Consider the following 18,582-nt stretch of genomic DNA (forward strand, 5'->3'; position numbering starts at 1 on the left):
AGGCCGTCATTGTAAATAAGAATTTGTTCTTAACTGACTTGCCTGGTTAAATAAAAAAATACAAATAAAGCCTGTTACACACCTGCATAAGGTAAATCTGAATACCAACACGGTAAGTCTGAATACCAACTACTGAGAAGTGCGTAGGAAAGATGCGCATTTCCTAAGTCTGAATTGGGCCATTACGGAAGTTCCTTATCTGTCTACGGTTCTGACTGTTCTCCATATGACAGATGGGCTGATAGAAAGATCAATGATGTAGACATTCTTTCTGTTTTGTTCTCATTACAGTTCCCTGTAATGTAAACCGTTTTGGATTAGTTTGGCATTGATTACTACAGTCTTATAAACCTCTCGGTAGCTCTTACCATGATGTTCAACTACAATGACTACATGCTGTATTTTCAATAGGAAATCAGGGGTTGTGACCTTAAAATACGTCCATTTAGTAGATATGACATCCCACTCTAATACTTCATATATAGGGCTCACTATCAGCGATACATGCAGAGAAAGGGGATAATATCCATTTCATATACAGTAGTACTTACTTAGTGAGGCAACTGCTGTGTTAGTGGAGGTCTGGAGGTCTGGAGGCCGGGGCCCAGCCCTGAGTGGCTCACAGACCCAGGAATGACTCTCTTAGACGGGGGGTTGAGGGAGGACGTCCCAGACACAGCTGCTTTCAGACGGCGCCCCTCTTCTCCACTACGCATCAGAATGCTGTGATCCTGTCCGTTAGATGGTGGGCAGGGAGGGAGACCAGCAGACGTGTGGACTGGGCCGTGTTAGTGAGGGCCTGAGGTAGGGGGTGGGTTGGGTTGGGTTGAGTTAGTCCACCCATGGCTGAGCAGAGAGGATTACTGTGAAGGGGAGGTTGTTGGTAATACTATGCACGCAAGCGGGCACACATGCTCCAGTTCAGACTTACGCATAGGCATGTGAGATGTTTGGTAAACAGGCTTTAGAGAGTTGAAGGAGAGCAATATAAGCACTTTGTCCAATTTCAGACCTGCCACACACAAACATTACTTATACCCACACTCTCTCCACTTGTAATAACATTTCAGGCCATTTATCAACATGACTGTAACTGTATTCTTTATTTTTTTATCGCTTTGGTACTATTTTCACAAGTATGTGGTACATTTTCACAACTCTTAGTACAAAACTACAAACTGGTCACACTTGTAACTGTGACGATCGTCGTAGAGAGGAGACCAAGGTGCAGCGTGGGAAGGGCTCATATTAATCTTTATTGTAACTCAGAACACTAAATCGAAACAACAAACAAAAGAAACCGAACGTCACGTTCTGCAGGTTTACTGAGCTGTACAAAAACAAGATCCCACAACTAAAGGAGGGAAAAAGGGCTGCCTAAGTATGATTCCCAATCAGATACAACGATAGACAAGCTGCCTCTGATTGGAAACCATACTCAGCCAAAACAAAGAAATACAACACATAGAATGCCCACCCCATGTCACACCCTGACCTAACCAAACAGAAAAACGGCTCTCTCAGGTTTGCATTGTAAACATCTCTCACCACACAACCATTGCTTAAAAAAATAACTTTATTGTGAAATGTAATGAGAACATTGGTTTAATTACCAAAATACAACATAATGATATTTTCAATTTAGTCATGTTAACTACCAGTTAATCCAATCGAAAGCAATGCAAGATACATGTTTAAAATCGCCCTTGGAAGTGCTGAAAGTAAACAAGGCAAAAAAAGAAATGTCCTCTCACTGTCAACCTCGTTTATTTTCAGCAAACTTAACATGTGTAAATACTTGTATGAACATAAGATTCAACAACTGAGACATAAACTGAACAAGTTCCACAGACATGTGACTAACAGAAATGGAATAATGTGTCCCTGAACAAAGGGGGGGGTCAAAATCAAAAGTAACAGTCAGTATCTGGTGTGGCCACCAGCTGCATTAAGTACTGCAGTGCATCTCCTCCTCATGGACTGCACCAGATTTGCCAGTTCTTGCTGTGAGATGTTACCCCACTCTCCCACCAAGGCACCAGCAAGTTCCCAGACATTTCTGGGGGGAATGGCCCTAGCCCTCACCCTCCGATCCAACAGGTCCCAGACGTGCTCAATGGGATTGAGATCCGGGCTCTTCGCTGGCCATGGCAGAACACTGACATTCCTGTCTTGCAGGAAATCATGCACAGAACGAGTAGTATGGCTGGTGGAATTGTCATGCTGGAGGGTCATGTCAGGATGAGCCTGCAGGAAGGGTGCCACAATGAGGGAGGGGGATGTCTTCCCTGTAACGCACAGCGTTGAGATTGCCTGCAATGACAACAGGATAAGTCCGATGATGCTGTGACACACTGTCCCAGACCATGACGGACCCTCTACCTCCAAATCGATCCCGCTCCAGAGTACAGGCCTCGGTGTAACGCTCATTCCTTCGACGATAAACGCAAATCTAACCATCACCCCTGTTGAGACAAAACCGTGACTCGTCAGTGAAGAGCACTTTTTTGCCAGTCCGTCTGGTCCATCGACGGTGGGTTGGTGCCCATAGGCGACGTTGTTGCCGGTGAAGTCTGAGGAGGACCTGCTTTACAATAGGCCTACAAGCCCTCAGTCCAGCCTCTCTCAGCCTATTGCAGACAGCCTGAGCACTGATGGAGGGATTGTGCGTTCCTGGTGTAACTCGGGCAGTTGTTGTTACCATCCTGTACCTGTCCCGCAGGTGTAAAGTTCGGATGTACTGATCCTGTGCAGGTGTTGTTACACGTGGTCTGCCACTGCGAGGATGATCAGCTGTCCGTCCTGTTTCCCTGTAGCACTGTCTTAAGCGTCTCACAGTACGGACATTGCAATTTATTGCCCTGGCCACATCTGCAGTCCTCATGCCTCCTTGCAGCATGCCTAAGGCACGTTCACACAGATGAGCAGGGACCTTGGGCATCTTTCTTTTGGTGTTTTTCAGAGTCAGTAGAAAGGCCTCTTTAGTGTCCTAAGTTTTCATAACTGTGACCTTAATTGCCTACCGTCTGTAAGCTGTTAGTGTCTTAACGACCGTTTCACAGTTGCATGTTCATAAATCTTTAATGGTTCATTGAACAAGCATGGGAAACAGTGTTTAAACCCTTTACAATGAAGATCTGTGAAGTTATTTGGATTTTTACGAATTATCTTTGAAAGACAGGGTCCTGAAAAAGGGATGTTTCTTTTTTTTGCTGAGTTTATTATGCTACAGTACTATAAATTACAGTTTTCATATTAGGTAATACAGTTACATCACCCAACAAAATTGACAGAAAATCTATAATTTCCATAATTTCGATCAAATGTGTAATCAAAGGTGTGATCAATGAAGACATTCTCTACAATCATTCATGCAAAAATAAACATTTTATTTACCAGCTATAATAGCAACGTAGGTGTTCGCTCTAATCAAATGTAAGACATTAAATTAATAACATTTGTAAAAAACATAGTGTTTAGCATGCATTCATTTGCATCAAGCCTCTCTTTGGCCATAAATTCTCATCCACATCACAGTGAATGTCCTCATTGTTCATACACCGTGGATTTTTTTTTTAGCATGGCGAATTCAAGCTTGACATTGGTCTGCATTGATGTCGTCTCATGCCTCATCCATGGCCAGAAGGAGGGTGTCACACTCATGGGGATGGCGATCGTACACCTTCCACCTCTATGCTGAAAAATAAATCCTCAATCGGGTTGAGGAGAGGAGAGTATAGGGGCAGGTATAGGGTCACGAATCGGGGATGGGCCCGAAACCATACCTGAACCACCTCTGCATGGTGGAACCTGACATTGTCCCACACAATGACATAGGTGACCCCTTCACCTTGACAGGCCTGCTCAATTTCATTGAGAAACACAATGAGGTGTGCAGCGTTGTAGGATCAAAATAATGGCCTACGTCCTAGCTGCGCACATGGAGATGTTTCCCCCGACGTTGTCCACACACTTGGAAGGTTGCCCGTTGGCCAATGAGAATCCGCCCACGGCGCCGAGTTTTGGTCAGGTTGAAGCCCCCTTCACCAACAAAGATACACTTGTGATGGTTCACAGCAGCATCAACCACCATCACCCTCTAAAAATATATTTTGGGTAGTTATTTTTACAGAATAGTTCCAATATGATATTATGAAGTAGCATGTGCATTAATAGTAACAGTAATACAGTATATAGTGCTGTACCTGAACAGTTGTTTCATCTGGTTGTTGTTTCTCTCAAAAGGCACCAGGTAAATGTGTTTCATAGATACCTGGTGCCTCTTTAAAAGGCAGGCGATTGTTGGCAGACTGATGGATGCCACGTTGGTAAAGGTGTCATCGTTCTCCTCAATGGCCTGCTTATTTCAAAGAGCCGTATGCCATTCCTGGCCCTCACCATTTCCACCACTGCCCACTCCTGCTGGTCGGTCAGCACACAGCCACCACCATGGGGTCTTCTGTCAATTCTGAGGGTAGAACAGAGTATACTGTCTATAGATCATGCTGTAAGAATACAATAATATGTTTTGTGAATTTACATGCCTTGCAATATGTGATTTACTGTAAATGTAATGGTAAAGCATAGTGCATATCCTGCAGACTTACTGGTTTTCTTGACAAAATGTTCTCATGATCGAATTGACAGTTGAGCTTTTCAGATTGGGGTGAACTAATCTGGCAGCCTCTGACATGATAAGGCCTCTGTTTACCACATGGTCAACGACGATGGCCCGGACTTCATTAGACGCAACAGTTCCCTGCCGTCTGACTCCCTCTCTCTGATGCCCACCTCTTTGACGGGGCCCATGCCCACCTCTTTGACGGGGCCCATGCCCACCTCTTTGACGGGGCCCATGCCCACCTCTTTAGCGGGGCCCATGCCCACCTCTTTGATGGGGCCCATGCCCACCTCTTTAGCGGGGCCCATGCCCACCTCTTTGACCGGGCCCATGCCCACCTCTTTAGCGGGGCCCATGCCCACCTCTTTGACGGGGCCCATGCCCACCTCTTTGACGGGGCCCATGCCCACAAGATCTTTGATTTCTTCCTCTTCCTTGCTGTCTGTCCTGCTCAATGTTGAAATAAATTGCAAGTGTTCACACACCCTTTTATATGGTGACCACTTGTGGTTACCGCTATGTGAAATCAATTAGCAATAACGAGTAGTCATTATGTATGATTATCATGTATCATACATGTCATTTAGATCTTTATACTTTACTTTTGGATTAAGTGATGGTCAAATGTATTTAAACAAATGAGAAGGGAATCATATGAAAAGTATTGTGAGGATTGCATTGTGAAAGGCAATTACTTTATATGAAAGCTATTTCTAGATGAAACACTGATTAGGTTTGGTGAAGAAGTTACTGGGTGATTTTGTGTGTTGTACTTAGTTAATTGAAATGTGCTTAAAGTTGTGAAAAAACAGCCTTTTTGATGATCTGTTTTGAGTTTTGTACTAAGAGTTGTGACATTTCACCACGTACTTGTAAAAATAGAACCAAAGCAATAAAAAAAAAAAAAACTATTAGAGTGTAGCAAACAGCACCCCCTGCTGTAGAACATGCGGCCTGCACGTGATCGTACAGTATAGTATGTGTCAACTTCATATGTGCATGTGTGTATGCTGAAGATGCCCTTAGATGCTGATCTTTGGTCAGTTTTGCATTTCCCCAACTAATGGTTACGGTTAGGATTGGGGGACGGGAAGCTGATCCAAGGTCTCCACCCTGGATCTTCACCCCCAGCAGTATATTGTGTCAGCGTGCAGCAGACAAACACTGTGTGTTGATGGAGATCAGTGAAGCTAGGCGTTAACAGAGAGAGCTGTCTGTTGGTTCTAGTCTTCCACTAAGCCATCGGGGAGCGTTTATTAGTACTGACAGAGACAACATTCAAATTGTTTGGACTCTCTGTTTGTCTCCAAACTTGAATTGCAGGAAAGGGAGGAGGACGTGGGGTGGGAGGGAGGGAGGGAGGGAGGGAGAGAGGGAGGGAGGGAGGGAGGGAGGGAGGGAGGGAGGGAGGGAGGGAGGGAGGGAGGGAGGGAGGGAGAGGGAGGGAGGGAGTTGCTGGTGGTGCATGAGAGGACAAATTCCAATCTACTAAAGTGATTTGTGGCGATGTGATTTTTGGAGTGATTTGTTTCCTTCGTTTTAGCTGAATCACCATCTTTTGAATCAGGCCAAAAATATGATCTGCTTTCATAAAGACAGAGAATCAGGCTTATTGGCCAGCGCCCTGCTGCCAAAGAGGAAATAAAACTTGTTTGTGCGACATTATTGGAACTCACCGCCTGTTCTAATGGGAGGATATTGAGTTTGCACTCGAGTCAAACACACACAAGTGTTTGCCCACTCAAAATGAGCAATTGCATTTGGAATTAGACCAGCAAGAAAATCTAGTCAAATGCATAGTTCATTTAGTTGAAATACCTCACTGGCATATGGTGGCCATTGGTGTTATAGCTTTATGTTAATATACATTTTTTCCACTTATAGAGTTACAGAGAACTCAATTAGTTATATACTTATTCTCAACCATTTTTGTATCTCTCTCTCACTCACACACACACACACACACAGTCTGGCTACCACAGTGGTTCATGTCATATCAGACTCCTATCTTTTGGCAGCATGCCTATCCAGGTTGGCTGCCATGTCTATGTCTGTTTATTGAAGGCTCTTGAGGACAGAAAACTCTGGTCCTTCAGGGATGTGTTCTCCCAATCAGGCATCTTAATGTAGAATTGCAATACTTACACTGGGAAAATAATGCTGGGTTGTTTTGGATGACCCAACTGCTGGGTTGTTTTCTTTAAAAAAAAAATAGAAAGGTTGGGTTGTCGATGCAGGTCAGATCAGAAGACTGTAGGCGTAGTTTAGCAGGGGCGTGGCTTTCGGATAGTTATTTTTGGCCACCCTTGGTGTCATTCCTGTTTATCTGTTCTCTTGTATAGTTATCACATGGTAAGGTTGAACATTTACATTTTTTGTAGCTTCAATGAGGCTGAAAAAAGTGTATGAATTCCCTAAAAGCCTATGTAAATCCTGTTGTTGGGATGCAATAAGGTGGTCTAACTTATTATAACATGTAATAAATAATCTTAATATTCTAGAAGAATGTGTAAAATGCAACAAATAAATTAAGAAAACATTAAGTTTGCAGTATGTGAACTTAACATGTTAAACAGGAATGACATTTACTCTCTCTCCAAAAATCCAACATTATTCATGCAACCAAACTGGCTGGGTTAAAATAACCCAGCATGTGTTCTGTCCAATATTTACCCAGCGCTGGGTTACCAAATAACCTAAACTGGGTTGATTTTAACCCAGCATTTTTTGGAGTGTTGCATTTTGTTTTGGCTGAAGGGCTGGGTGTCTGCTTCCCACACTTGTAGGACAGTCAGGCCATTTGCTAAAATGGTGTGAATAACTAGTATTATTGAGAGTGAGAGAGTGAGAGAGAGAGAGAGAGAGAGAGAGAGAGAATTGATAACCACAACTTCAATGAGACAGCCTGTTTTACCCTGTAGCTTTTGTTTCAGCTACCCTATTTGGAGACTGGTACATGTGTCTCAGACTTGTTTCCTGGCCAGGGGGTGTACTTGTACTGTACATCAAGCTGGAGAGGCTCCTGGCCTCCTGCCCCCATGGGCTGTTCTGGCTCGGCTGTGTTTTAAGAAGACTGCGGATGCAGTCAGAGAGGAGATGAAATGTGGTTATCTGTGTGGTGGAGGTTTGGGATTATACAGCTAATGAGAGGGCGATAGCACAGCCATGGCTCCATTCAGACCTCCACCAGTGTTTAGCACAGACTGTCCATTGGGTTGCCAAAGACATGCGTCACATAAGCACACACTGGAGACAGAGGAAGAGCAAGAGAGGGAGGGAGGAAGTGGGAAATAGAGAGGTTTCAGGGGGGGGGGGGGGTTAAAGGCAGAATGTCAACAATCTGGCCTCCCACCAGTTCTGGATACTTGCATCATTGATTATTCAAGATGTGTCTTAGTAGACACACATGGAGGCCACAGGGGACGGTATCAGCTATTTAGCATTATAGTCTCATATAACGTAATAGTGCTGCAATAGCATTATAAATTGAGTCTTAAAGTTAGGAGTGATTGTTTAACTTCAGTCTTAAAGTTAGGAGTTTTTTTAATCTTTGGTCTCAAAGTTAGGAGTGGTTTTATCTTCAGTCATAGAGTGATGAGGGGTAAGAGGATGTTCATCTGCGAATTAAGTCAATAGGAGTTCTAATGAGATAAGTGGGAGGTGCCAACCACTGGAACGTCTTAAATCAAAACAGAGTAGAGATGATGAGGGGAGGGATTAGTCTGTCCAGTACTAGAGGTCAGAGGTCAGCTCCCACATGATTGGATAACATTGTGACTGGATACAGTTTTCTTTGGCAACAAGTTGAAAGACTTTACTAATGAGGTTCCAACTAACTCTTTTGGAGAAATAATATTTGAGTGTTTTTTTTATTGATTTTTTCGAGCTGTTTTTTGTTACTTTATTGTTCATTGTTCTTGGGACTGTGTGCTGTACGCATGTTGCAATGATGATTGACAAACCAGTTTCGCTCTGCACTGTAAAAAAAAAAAAAAAAAGCCAATTTAACCAATTGCTTAATCAATGTTATTCTGTGAGATGAGTGGACTTCAATCAGACAAGAATTTGAGCGAATGTGTTAGTTTGTTTACTCGACAAACTCTGCTCGAAGTGAGCTGAATTAGAAAAAGCTTGTTGAGTAATATTACAAATTCATGTTTGCCTTGGGAAGGAAACATGAATTTCCTCAAATGTTGCGCAAACTCACAATCTTATTGTACAATTGTTCGTTGAATCAACATATTTTTTTTACAGTGTGAGGATCAATAAAGTATTTATTATGTTAAAAAGCTGAAAGCCTCTGGGGAAAATTCAGTGAGCTCCAAAAGTATTGGGACAGTGACACATTTGTTGTTGTTTTGGCTCTATATTCCAACACTTTAGATTTGGAATGATACAATGACTATGACGTTAAAGTGCAGACTGTCAGCTTTCATTTTAGAGTATTTTCATCTATATTGGTTGAACCGAATTGACATAGGCCCTCCATTTTAGGGGAACAAAAGTATTGGGACAAATTCACTTACAGTATATGTGTATTAAAGTACGAAAAAGTTCTGTATTTGGTCCCATATTCATAGCACGCAATGATTACATCAAGCTTGTGACTCTAGAAAATGTGTTTCAGATTATTTTGTGGTGAAAAGAAATGAATGGTAAATAATGTATTTTGTCATTTTGAAATTAAATGACAAATTCAGCTGGTTTGACATACAATTGTTTGTTGAATACATTTGATTTAAAGCCTATATAAAGCCTCCGGGGAAACTATACTGAACACCTTGTGCTGGGGACAAAAAAGACCACTCTAAAACGTGCAGCTTTGTCCAACAGAGCCATTGCCAGAGATTTGAACATTGCTTTCTCTACCATAAGCCCCCTCCAACGTAATTTTTGAGAATTTGGCAGTACATCCGACTGGCCTCACAACCGCTGGCCACGTGTAACCACGCCAGCCCAGGATCTCAACATCTGGCTTCTTCACCTGCGGGATCGTCTGAGACCAGCCACCCGGACAGCTGATGAAACTGAGCAGTATTTCTGTCTGTAAGAAAGTCCTTTTTGGGGGGGAATCAAATCAAATCAAATGTTATTGATCACATACACATGGTTAGCAGATGTTACTGCGAGTGTAGCGAAATGCTTATGCTTCTAGTTCCGACAGTGCAGTAATATCTAACAAGTAAGCTAACAAATTCACAATGACTACCTTGTACACGCAAATGTAAAAGGATGAATATGAATATGTACATATAAATATATGGATGAACGATGGCCGTGCGGTAGAGGCAAAATGCAGTAGATGGTATAGAATACAGTATATACATATGAGATGAGTAATGTAGGATATGTAAACATTATTAAAGTGCCGTTATTTAAAGTGACTTGTGATAGCTTTATTAAATCCATTTATTAAAGTGGCCATAGTTTTGAGTCTGTATGTTGGCAGCAGCCTCTCTATGTTAGTGATGGCTGTTTAACAGTCTGATGGCCTTGAGATAGAAGCTGTTTTTCAGTCTCTCGGTCCCAGCTTTGATGCACCTGTACCGACCTCTCCATCTGGATGGTAGCGGTGTGAACAGGCAGTGGCTCGGGTGGTTGTTGTACTTGATGATCTTTTTGGCCTTCCTGTGACATCGGGTGCTGTAGGTGTCCTGGAGGGCAGGTAGTTTGCCCCCGGTGAAGCGTTGTGCAGACTGCACCGCCCTCTGGAGAGCCTTGTGGTTGAGGGCGGTGCAGTTGCCGTACCAGGCTGTTGCGCCTTCTTCACCACGCTGTCTGTGTGGGTGGACCATTTCAGATTGTCAGTGATGTGTACGCCGAGGAACTTAAAACTTTCCACATTCTCCACTACTGTTCCGTCGATGTGGATGGGGGGGTGCTCCCTCTGCTGTTTCCTGAAGTCCATGATCATTTCCTTTGTTTTGTTGACGTTGAGTGAGAGGTTATTTTCCTGACACCACACTCCGAGGGCCCTCACCTCCTCCTTTTAGGCCGTCTCGTCGTTGTTGGTAATCAAGCCTAGCACTGTAGTGTCGTCTACAAACTCGATGATTGAGTTGGAGGCGTGCATGGCCACGCAGTCATGGGTGAACAGGGAGTACAGGAGAGGGCTGAGAACTCACCCTTGTGGGGCCCCAGTGTTGAGGATTGGCGGGGTGGAGATGTTGTTTCCTACCTTCACCACCTGGGGGCGGCCCGTCAAAGTCCAGGATCCAGTTGCACAGGATGAGTTTGGAGGGTACTATGGTGTTAACCTGTTGAGGACAGACGTTCCGCTAGCGGAACCCCGTTCCGCCTGCGGAACCTCTAGCCAACAGCCAATGGCATCGCACGGCACGAAATACATAACCAACTAAAATACCACAATTCAATTTTCTCAAACAATCAACTATTTTACACCATTTTAAAGATAAGACTCTCGTTAATCTAACCACATTGTCCGATTTCAAAAAGGCTGTACAGCGAAAGCAAAACATTAGATTATGTTAGGAGAGTACATAGACACAAATAATCACACAGCCATTTTCCAAGCAAGCATATATGTCACATAAACCCAAACCACAGCTAAATGCAGCACTAACCTTTGATGATCTTCATCAGATGACACTCCTAGGACATTATGTTATAGAATACATGCATGTTTTGTTCAATCAAGTTCATATTTATATAAAAAAAACTGCTTTTTACATTAGCATGTGATGTTCAGAACTAGCACACCCACCGAAACTTCCGGTGAATTTACTAAATTACTCATGATAAACGTTGACAAAATACATAACAATTATTTTAAGAATTATAGATACAGAACTCCTTTATGCAATCGCTATGTCCGATTTTAAAATAGCTTTCCGGCGAAAGCACATTTTGCAATATTCTGAGTACATAGCTCGGCTATCACGGCTAGCTATTTTGACATCCGCCAACTTCGGGGTCACCTAAACTCAGAATTATTATTAGAAAAATTGGATTACGTTTGCTGTTCTTCGTCAGAATGCACTCCCAGGACTTCTACTTCAACAACAAATGTTGTTTTGGTTCCAAATAATCCATAGTTATATCCAAATACCTCCATTTTGTTCGTGCGTTCAGGTCACTATCCGAAGGGTAACGCGCGAGTGCATTTCGTGACAAAAAAATTCTTAGAAGCATGTCAAACGCTGTTTAAAATCAATTTTTATGCTATTTTTCTCGTAAAATAGCGATAATATGCCAACCGGGCAACATTGTATTCATTCAAAGAGAGAAAGAAAAGCATGGCGAGTTCTTGTGACCGCGCATCTCCAGTCTCACTGTCCCCAGGCTGACCACTTACAAACTCTGCTCCTATACTTTGCCCAGAGACAGCAGCCACCCTATTCCACTTTCTGGCGGCTTTAGAGAGCCAATGGAAGCCTTAGAAAGTGTCACGTTACAGCACAGATGCTGTAATTTCAATAGAGATGTAACAGAAGGACAACAAATGGTCAGGCAGGGCGCTTCCTGCATGGAATCTTCTCAGGTTTTGGCCTGCCATATGAGTTCTGTTATACTCACAGACACCATTCAAACAGTTTTAGAAACTTTAGAGTGTTTCCTATCCAAATCTACTAATTATATGCATATTCTAGTTTCTGGGCAGGAGTAGTAACCAGATTAAATCGGGTACATTTTTTATCCGGCCGTGAAAATACTGCCCCCTATCCCAAAGAAGTTAAATGCTGAGCTGTAGTCAATGAACAGCATTTTTACATAGGTATTCCTCTTGTCCAGATGGGATAGGGCAGTGTGCAGTGTGATAGCGATTGCATCGTCTGTGGACCTATTGGGGCGGTAAGCAAATTGGAGTGGGTCTAGGGTATCAGGTAAGGTGGAGGTGATATGATCCTTGACTATTCTCTCAAAGCCCTTCATGATGACAGAAGTGAGTGCTACGAGGCGGTAATCATTTAGTTCAGTTATCTTTGCCTTCTTGGGTACATGAACAATGGTGGCCCTCTTGAAGCATGTGGGGACAGCAGACTGAGATAGGGATTGATTGAATATGTCCGTAAACACACCAGCCAGCTGGTCTGCGCATGCTCTGAGGACGCGGCTAGGGATGCCATCAGGGCCAGCAGTCTTGCGGGGGTTAACACGTTTAAATGTTTTACTCACGTTGGCCACAGAGAAGGAGAGCCCACAGGCTTTGGTAGCGGGCCGTGTCAGTGGCACTGTATTGTCCTCAAAGCAAGCAAAGAAGTTATTTAATTTGTCTGGAAGCAAGACGTCAATGTCCACGATGGGGCTGGTTTTCTTTTTGTAATCCGTGATTGTCTGCCACATCCGTCTCGTATTTATAGGTGCTTTTCACTGAGCTGACAGGACCAGCATGGAAAATATCAGATAGATCAGCAATTGGCTTCCTCTCAAGTAAAACTGTGTCTGTGTCGCTGAGGCTGTCTACACTTGACACTTGCATGTGACTTCTGCTATCAGAATACCAAGACCACATTGAGGAATGTGTTTGCTGCCTTCATAAATACTAGCCAGCTAGCTTATTTAGAAAATAATTGTTTGGCTAAATTTATGCAATCCCTTTTGCTTTGCTAGCAAGCATGCTAGTTACAGAAGTTAGCTGGCTAGTTAGCTACAGTAGTTGGTACTGCCATCAAGTTGTTGTTGTGTTATAATCAGATTTAGCCTGTTCCACCATTTGCAGAATGCATACTGGCATTGTATTATAGTGCGGGAAAAGGGAATCCGGACACAATGTGGACACAGTATATGTAAGTGTAGACACATGACGTGATCAGAACTCCATGATCAGAATACAAAAGCTGCATGAACTGTCAAGTCTAGACATGGCCAAATGGCACCCTATTCCCTATATAGTGCACTACTTTTCATCAAAGCCTATTTGCAAAAGTGGTGCAATATGTAGGGAATAGGGTGTCATTTGGGACACACCCGTAGCCTACTGCCCATCTTGTTCAGAGAATGGCTGAGCCCTGGCGGGTTGGCAGAGCACATTTTACAGGCAGCTGATGGGTATGAGGAAGGCAACGAGTTCTAGTGAAGGACATGGCAGGAATCAGATGGTCTGAAATCATACGACTCCCGAGAATACAAAGAACCTTTATGTGCTAAGGGAGTGAGTCTATTGCAACAGGCAAGGGAGTGAAACATGGCCCTTATGGATCACATGTGGGCGAGCACACTAGCGTGCATGTGTCCATCAAAGGGAGGTCTCCAACAGAATTCTCGTCCAAAGGGTATATAGAAAAACATCCACATACGTACCTTCGGATTGGGTTTCGAAATGACCACATCTGACATTCCAGCTCTTACGTTGAACATTTTCAACACAAAAGAATGGATATTGTTTCTCCCATATCAACAGGGGAGTACATGTCTGTAGACTGTTGTGGTCATAGTTATGCACTGTGTGGATTTTGCTGTTGTAGCACATTCCTCCGTAAATGACTAAGGATGCGTCCCATTAATGGCACCCTATTCCCTATATAGTTCGTTACTTTTAACCAGAGCCCCATGGACCCTGGTCAAACAGTGCACAATATAGGGAGCATGGTGCCATTTGGGACCAGATTAACATCGAGTAAGTGAAGAGAACAACGCACTGGACCTTACCCTTAACAAGTCCCACAGTGTCACCCTGCAGAAATGTTGCATGTCATCTTTTGACCAAGACTATCATTTACTTAAAACGGGCAAATGGGAGAGAGGAAATTCTTTAGATTCCATATCAACACATTTCCCTTTTGTTACCTCTCGAGACTTTCTCAGAGTACATGGTCATTTTCCATCTGGGTGTTCACACTAGGGGCTTTGAGTGAGTGAGTATAATGTTGGGTTTTAGGGAAGGTTTTATTGTTTGGAATTTGAGTAAACTGATTGGTTGAGTGTGTTAGGTACCAATGTACATTATGTACTATGGGGATTCGGAACGGGTCTGTATATTTCGCCACCTCTTGCTGGGTATTTTTTTTTTTAAGAGTAGAGAGACAGGTTGGTTGAGTGTTTGGAATTTAAGAAGCGAAACTGCCTGGTTCAGGGGTAGCGGCATGCCATGTTTATACTAGGCTATAGGGATTCTGGTTCAATGGTTTGATGGCTGTCTGGGGGTAAGTGGGTGGGAGTTCCACTTCTCTCCATATGTTTGACATTATGTTTCTTCTGACTCAACTATGTTTGGTCATGTGCTGACCCCTCCGCTTTCAATTACATGGCCCACAAGCTGTGCATTGATGTCTTCACGTTTGCTGTAAAGATATTGAAACGGAGGAGGAAATACAAGATGATGACGAACACGTAATCGGTTCCTGTTCGACACACAGCGACGCGGATGAGTCCCAACATGCCAAGTCAATAGCGCACTCACACATTTTGACAAATATAAGTATGGAGATTTGTGTGATGTTTATTTTTGATTTCCCATAATCCTTATGATAGAGCAGGTCAGCTTTTGTTATGTTATGCATATGTTACTCACAAAACAACTTTCATGGCAGCTGATGACTTAATAAGCCGCTGAGCAAAGATAAGTTGAGAGCCTTGTGTGATGAATATAAACAAGCCATGTTCCAGAAGTAGGTTATGACACATGGCTGGTTGCTTCTAAATGGCACCCTATTCCCGTTAGAGTGCACTAAATGGCACCCTATTCCCTTTAGAGTGTAGTACTTTGGACACAAGCCTGTCTCTGTGAGGGCTCCCTATGAGGTCAGATCCGGAGAAACGGCTTAGTAGGAGTTCAGCTCATATGAAACATACTATACTGTGTGTGTGTGTGTGTGTGTGTGTGTGTGTGTGTGTGTGTGTGTGTGTGTGTGTGTGTGTGTGTGTGTGTGTGTGTGTGTGTGAGAGAGAGAGAGAGTGGGTCAGACACCTGTTGGTCTGGGGCCCACTCTCTAGGAGGCAACTTACACACATGTTTACTCTCTCCCTCTAACATACACATGCACACACACCAAACCTTACACAACCTCAGGCAGGCAGTCAGTCAGTCAGTGAGTAGTTGGCCTGAGGCAGAGAAGCGGTGCTTGCTGTTCGTCCTGTGTCCTGGAATGTTGTTTGTTTTCTAAATCCCTACTGGTCACCTTTCTGGCTCTGGGTGGATCTCAAGCCCCTTTTTCATGTGAAGCCTTGTCTGGAAGTCAACAGTTTGGAACTATTTGGAAGTCAACAGTAGACCGTGTTGTTCCTCTATTTCTCCTAACCCGTTTTCCTCACACCCAGTTTGTTACTCCTGGGTTAAAATGGAAGAAGGGAGAGGAGGGATTGAAGAGATAGGAGAGGAGGATGTATTCTATTCTATTCTAGAATGTTCAAGTCTTGTGGAAGGTAAGGAACCTGAAGCTGAAAGAGGGAATCTGCAGGGAACTGGCTGATTTAAAGTTTCTGTAGCATTCTGTGTAGATACAGGAGCTTAGTTAGTCAGAAATTGCTTGAGGGTTAAAAATAGGTCCGTAAGTACGTCAGCCATGCTGCAACACTCAACTACAGGAGGTGTTAGGCTGGCGGGATATCTTTCATTAGCTGTCCTGTGGCAGTGCTTGCTGCTATGTTCCTAGCTACATTACACCCATTCACAGTGGTTAACTGATCTTGAATCAAAGTGTATTGGTCACGTACACAGATTTGAAGGTTTTATAGCAGGTGCAGCAAATGTATTTTTTGCAAATGCAATATAAGTACACAAATAATTTAAAAAATCTAAACAAGAAATCAAGAAATAACTATCTATGTAAATATATTAGAGTGAGTATGTGTGAGAATCCAGAATATAAATACAGTATGTATACAAGTATGTGGATACCCCTTCAAATTATTTCAGCCACACCCGTTGCTGACAGGAGTATAGAATCGAGCACACAGCCATGCAATCTCCATGGACAAACATTGGCTGTAGAATGGCCTTACTGAAGAGCTCATTGACTTTCAACATGGCACCGTCATAGGATGCCACCTTTCCAACAAGTCAGTTCATCAAATTTCTGTCCTGCTAGAGTTGCCCCTGGAGCAGTAGAAAAGCGTTCTCTGGAATGATGAATCGCGCTCCACTATCTGGCAGTCCGACAGACAAATCTGGGTTTGGGGGATGCCAGGAGACCGCTACCTGCCCCAATGCATAGTGCCAACTGTAAAGTTTGGTGGAGGAGGAATAATAGTTTGGGGCTGTTTTTCATGGTTCGGGCTAGGGCCATTAGTTCCAGTGAAACATGTGTCCACATAGTTTTGGTCATGTAGTGTATATTAGAGTGAGCATGTGTGAGAATCCAGAATATAAATATGTGGTCTGTATACACATTATTTAATTTGGAAAAGAAAATGGTATGTTCAGTAGCAGGTATATTGAGCTATGTTGAGAATACAGTACATACATACATACACAGTGAGTAAACAACAGTATACCAACAGAACATGAGGTGACCAGCATTCACTGACTCTAAATACATGGGGCATTAGTCTCAAGGTTCAGGGCAGAGTACTGGCTAGTGATGGCTGTTCAACAGTCTGAGGGCCTAGAGATAGCTGTTTTTCAGTCTTGGTCTAGACAGAGTTTACTGTTAGTTCTGTAGGTGGAAATCTCCATGTGAATACATTTCCTATCCATGTTATCAGTTCACAATATTTATCTGTTCACACTGGGTGACAGTGGTTTACAGACCAAAACACCATGTGATTGGAAACACTTCTGTGTGGGTGCAAAGCAGAGTCACACCCATGTATTTTTATTTGGAGAGTTAGGACACATAAGACAGCAAGAATGTTTTATTTATCTGTTATTTTACCAGGTAAGTTGACTGAGAACACATTCTCATTTACAGCAACAACCTGGGGAATAGTAGGGGGATGAATGAGGCAATTGTAAACTGGGGATTAATAGGTGACCGTGATGGTTTGAGGGCCAGATTGGGAATTTAGCCAGGACACCAGGGTTAACACCCCTACTCTTACAATTAAGTGCCATGGGATCTTTAATGACCTCAGAGAGTCAGGAGACCCGTTTAACATCCCATCTGAAAGACAGCACCCTACACAGGGCAGCATCCCCAATCACTGCCCTGGGGCATCAGGATATTTTTTGAACCAGAGGAAAGATTGCCTTCTACTGGCCCTCCAAAACCACTTCCAGCAGCATCTGGTCTCCCATCCAGGGACTGACCAGGACCAACCCTGCTTAGCTTCAGAAGCAAGCCAGCAGTGGTATGCAGGGTGGTATGCTGCTGGCAGAATGGTATACGGTTGTTGGACGCTTTTCACATGACTGCCACAGCTTGGAGATTGTAGACATTGTTGAGAGAGCTGGTATGAGTAAACCTTTCTCCTGCATTCCCAACATTTCAAAACGTGTTGTCTTTTCAATGCCTACGTGATATGGCCCCATTGTAAAGCCTGAAGTATCTCCCGTCTCAAGACTCTATGAACAGATGTACAGAAAATTGCTTTGCTTGTATTCACATTAAGCTGATCAAGCACCACTTTACAATGCTGGCTAAGAATTTCCTCATTGAAAAATGAAGGTCAACTTTTCCACTTAAAGGGGCAACCTGGGATTCAACAACGTCTTGACACTTTATTTTGTTGATGTACCAATCCCAGATTTCTCCTTTAAACTGAAGCAGTGAAAACCATCTGTTGAAATGCCCACTTTATAATCTCCTCTGCTGTGCTTGACCTAGAGAGAGACAAATCCTGAAATAACATCCTTAGCCATAGACAGACCCTTATTTTTCACCATTAGCCTTTGAAAGGTACACATTATGGCTGTACCTGCCGTCTAGAGAAACAAGCCAACAGATCAGACCTGCTTTATTACTCTCTCCCTGTGTTTTCACACTCCACCACTCCCCTCTTCCTCTCCTCCTCCTCACCTGTTCTCCATGCCCCAGCCCTACGCAGAACCAACAGCCTGGAAGAATTGCAGCTCGGGGTAAAAGAGTATGTGTCAGCACGCGGATCCATGGCATAGCTTTCAG

The 18,582-nt window shown here is 43.4% G+C and overlaps 1 protein-coding gene across 12 annotated transcripts in view; it reads left to right on the plus strand.

Annotated features, from left to right (window-relative positions):
* The window catches only part of LOC106590114 (sickle tail protein homolog), a 220,771-nt gene that overhangs the window by 124,174 nt on the left and 78,015 nt on the right, over window positions 1-18,582 (plus strand). Inside the window, exon 1 of one of the 12 annotated variants that reach the window (XM_014180703.3) lies at window positions 15,602-15,943. The exons of the other annotated variants lie outside the window; for them this stretch is intronic. Coding sequence (XP_014036178.3) covers window positions 15,859-15,943 — 85 coding nt within the window. The 5' untranslated portion in view covers window positions 15,602-15,858. Of the gene's footprint in view, window positions 1-15,601; window positions 15,944-18,582 lie in introns of those variants that run through there. 12 annotated transcript variants of the gene reach the window in all.

Source organism: Salmo salar, chromosome 29 (assembly GCF_965601325.2).
Source record: "Salmo salar chromosome 29, fSalSal1, whole genome shotgun sequence".
NCBI classification, from domain to species: domain Eukaryota; kingdom Metazoa; phylum Chordata; class Actinopteri; order Salmoniformes; family Salmonidae; genus Salmo; species Salmo salar.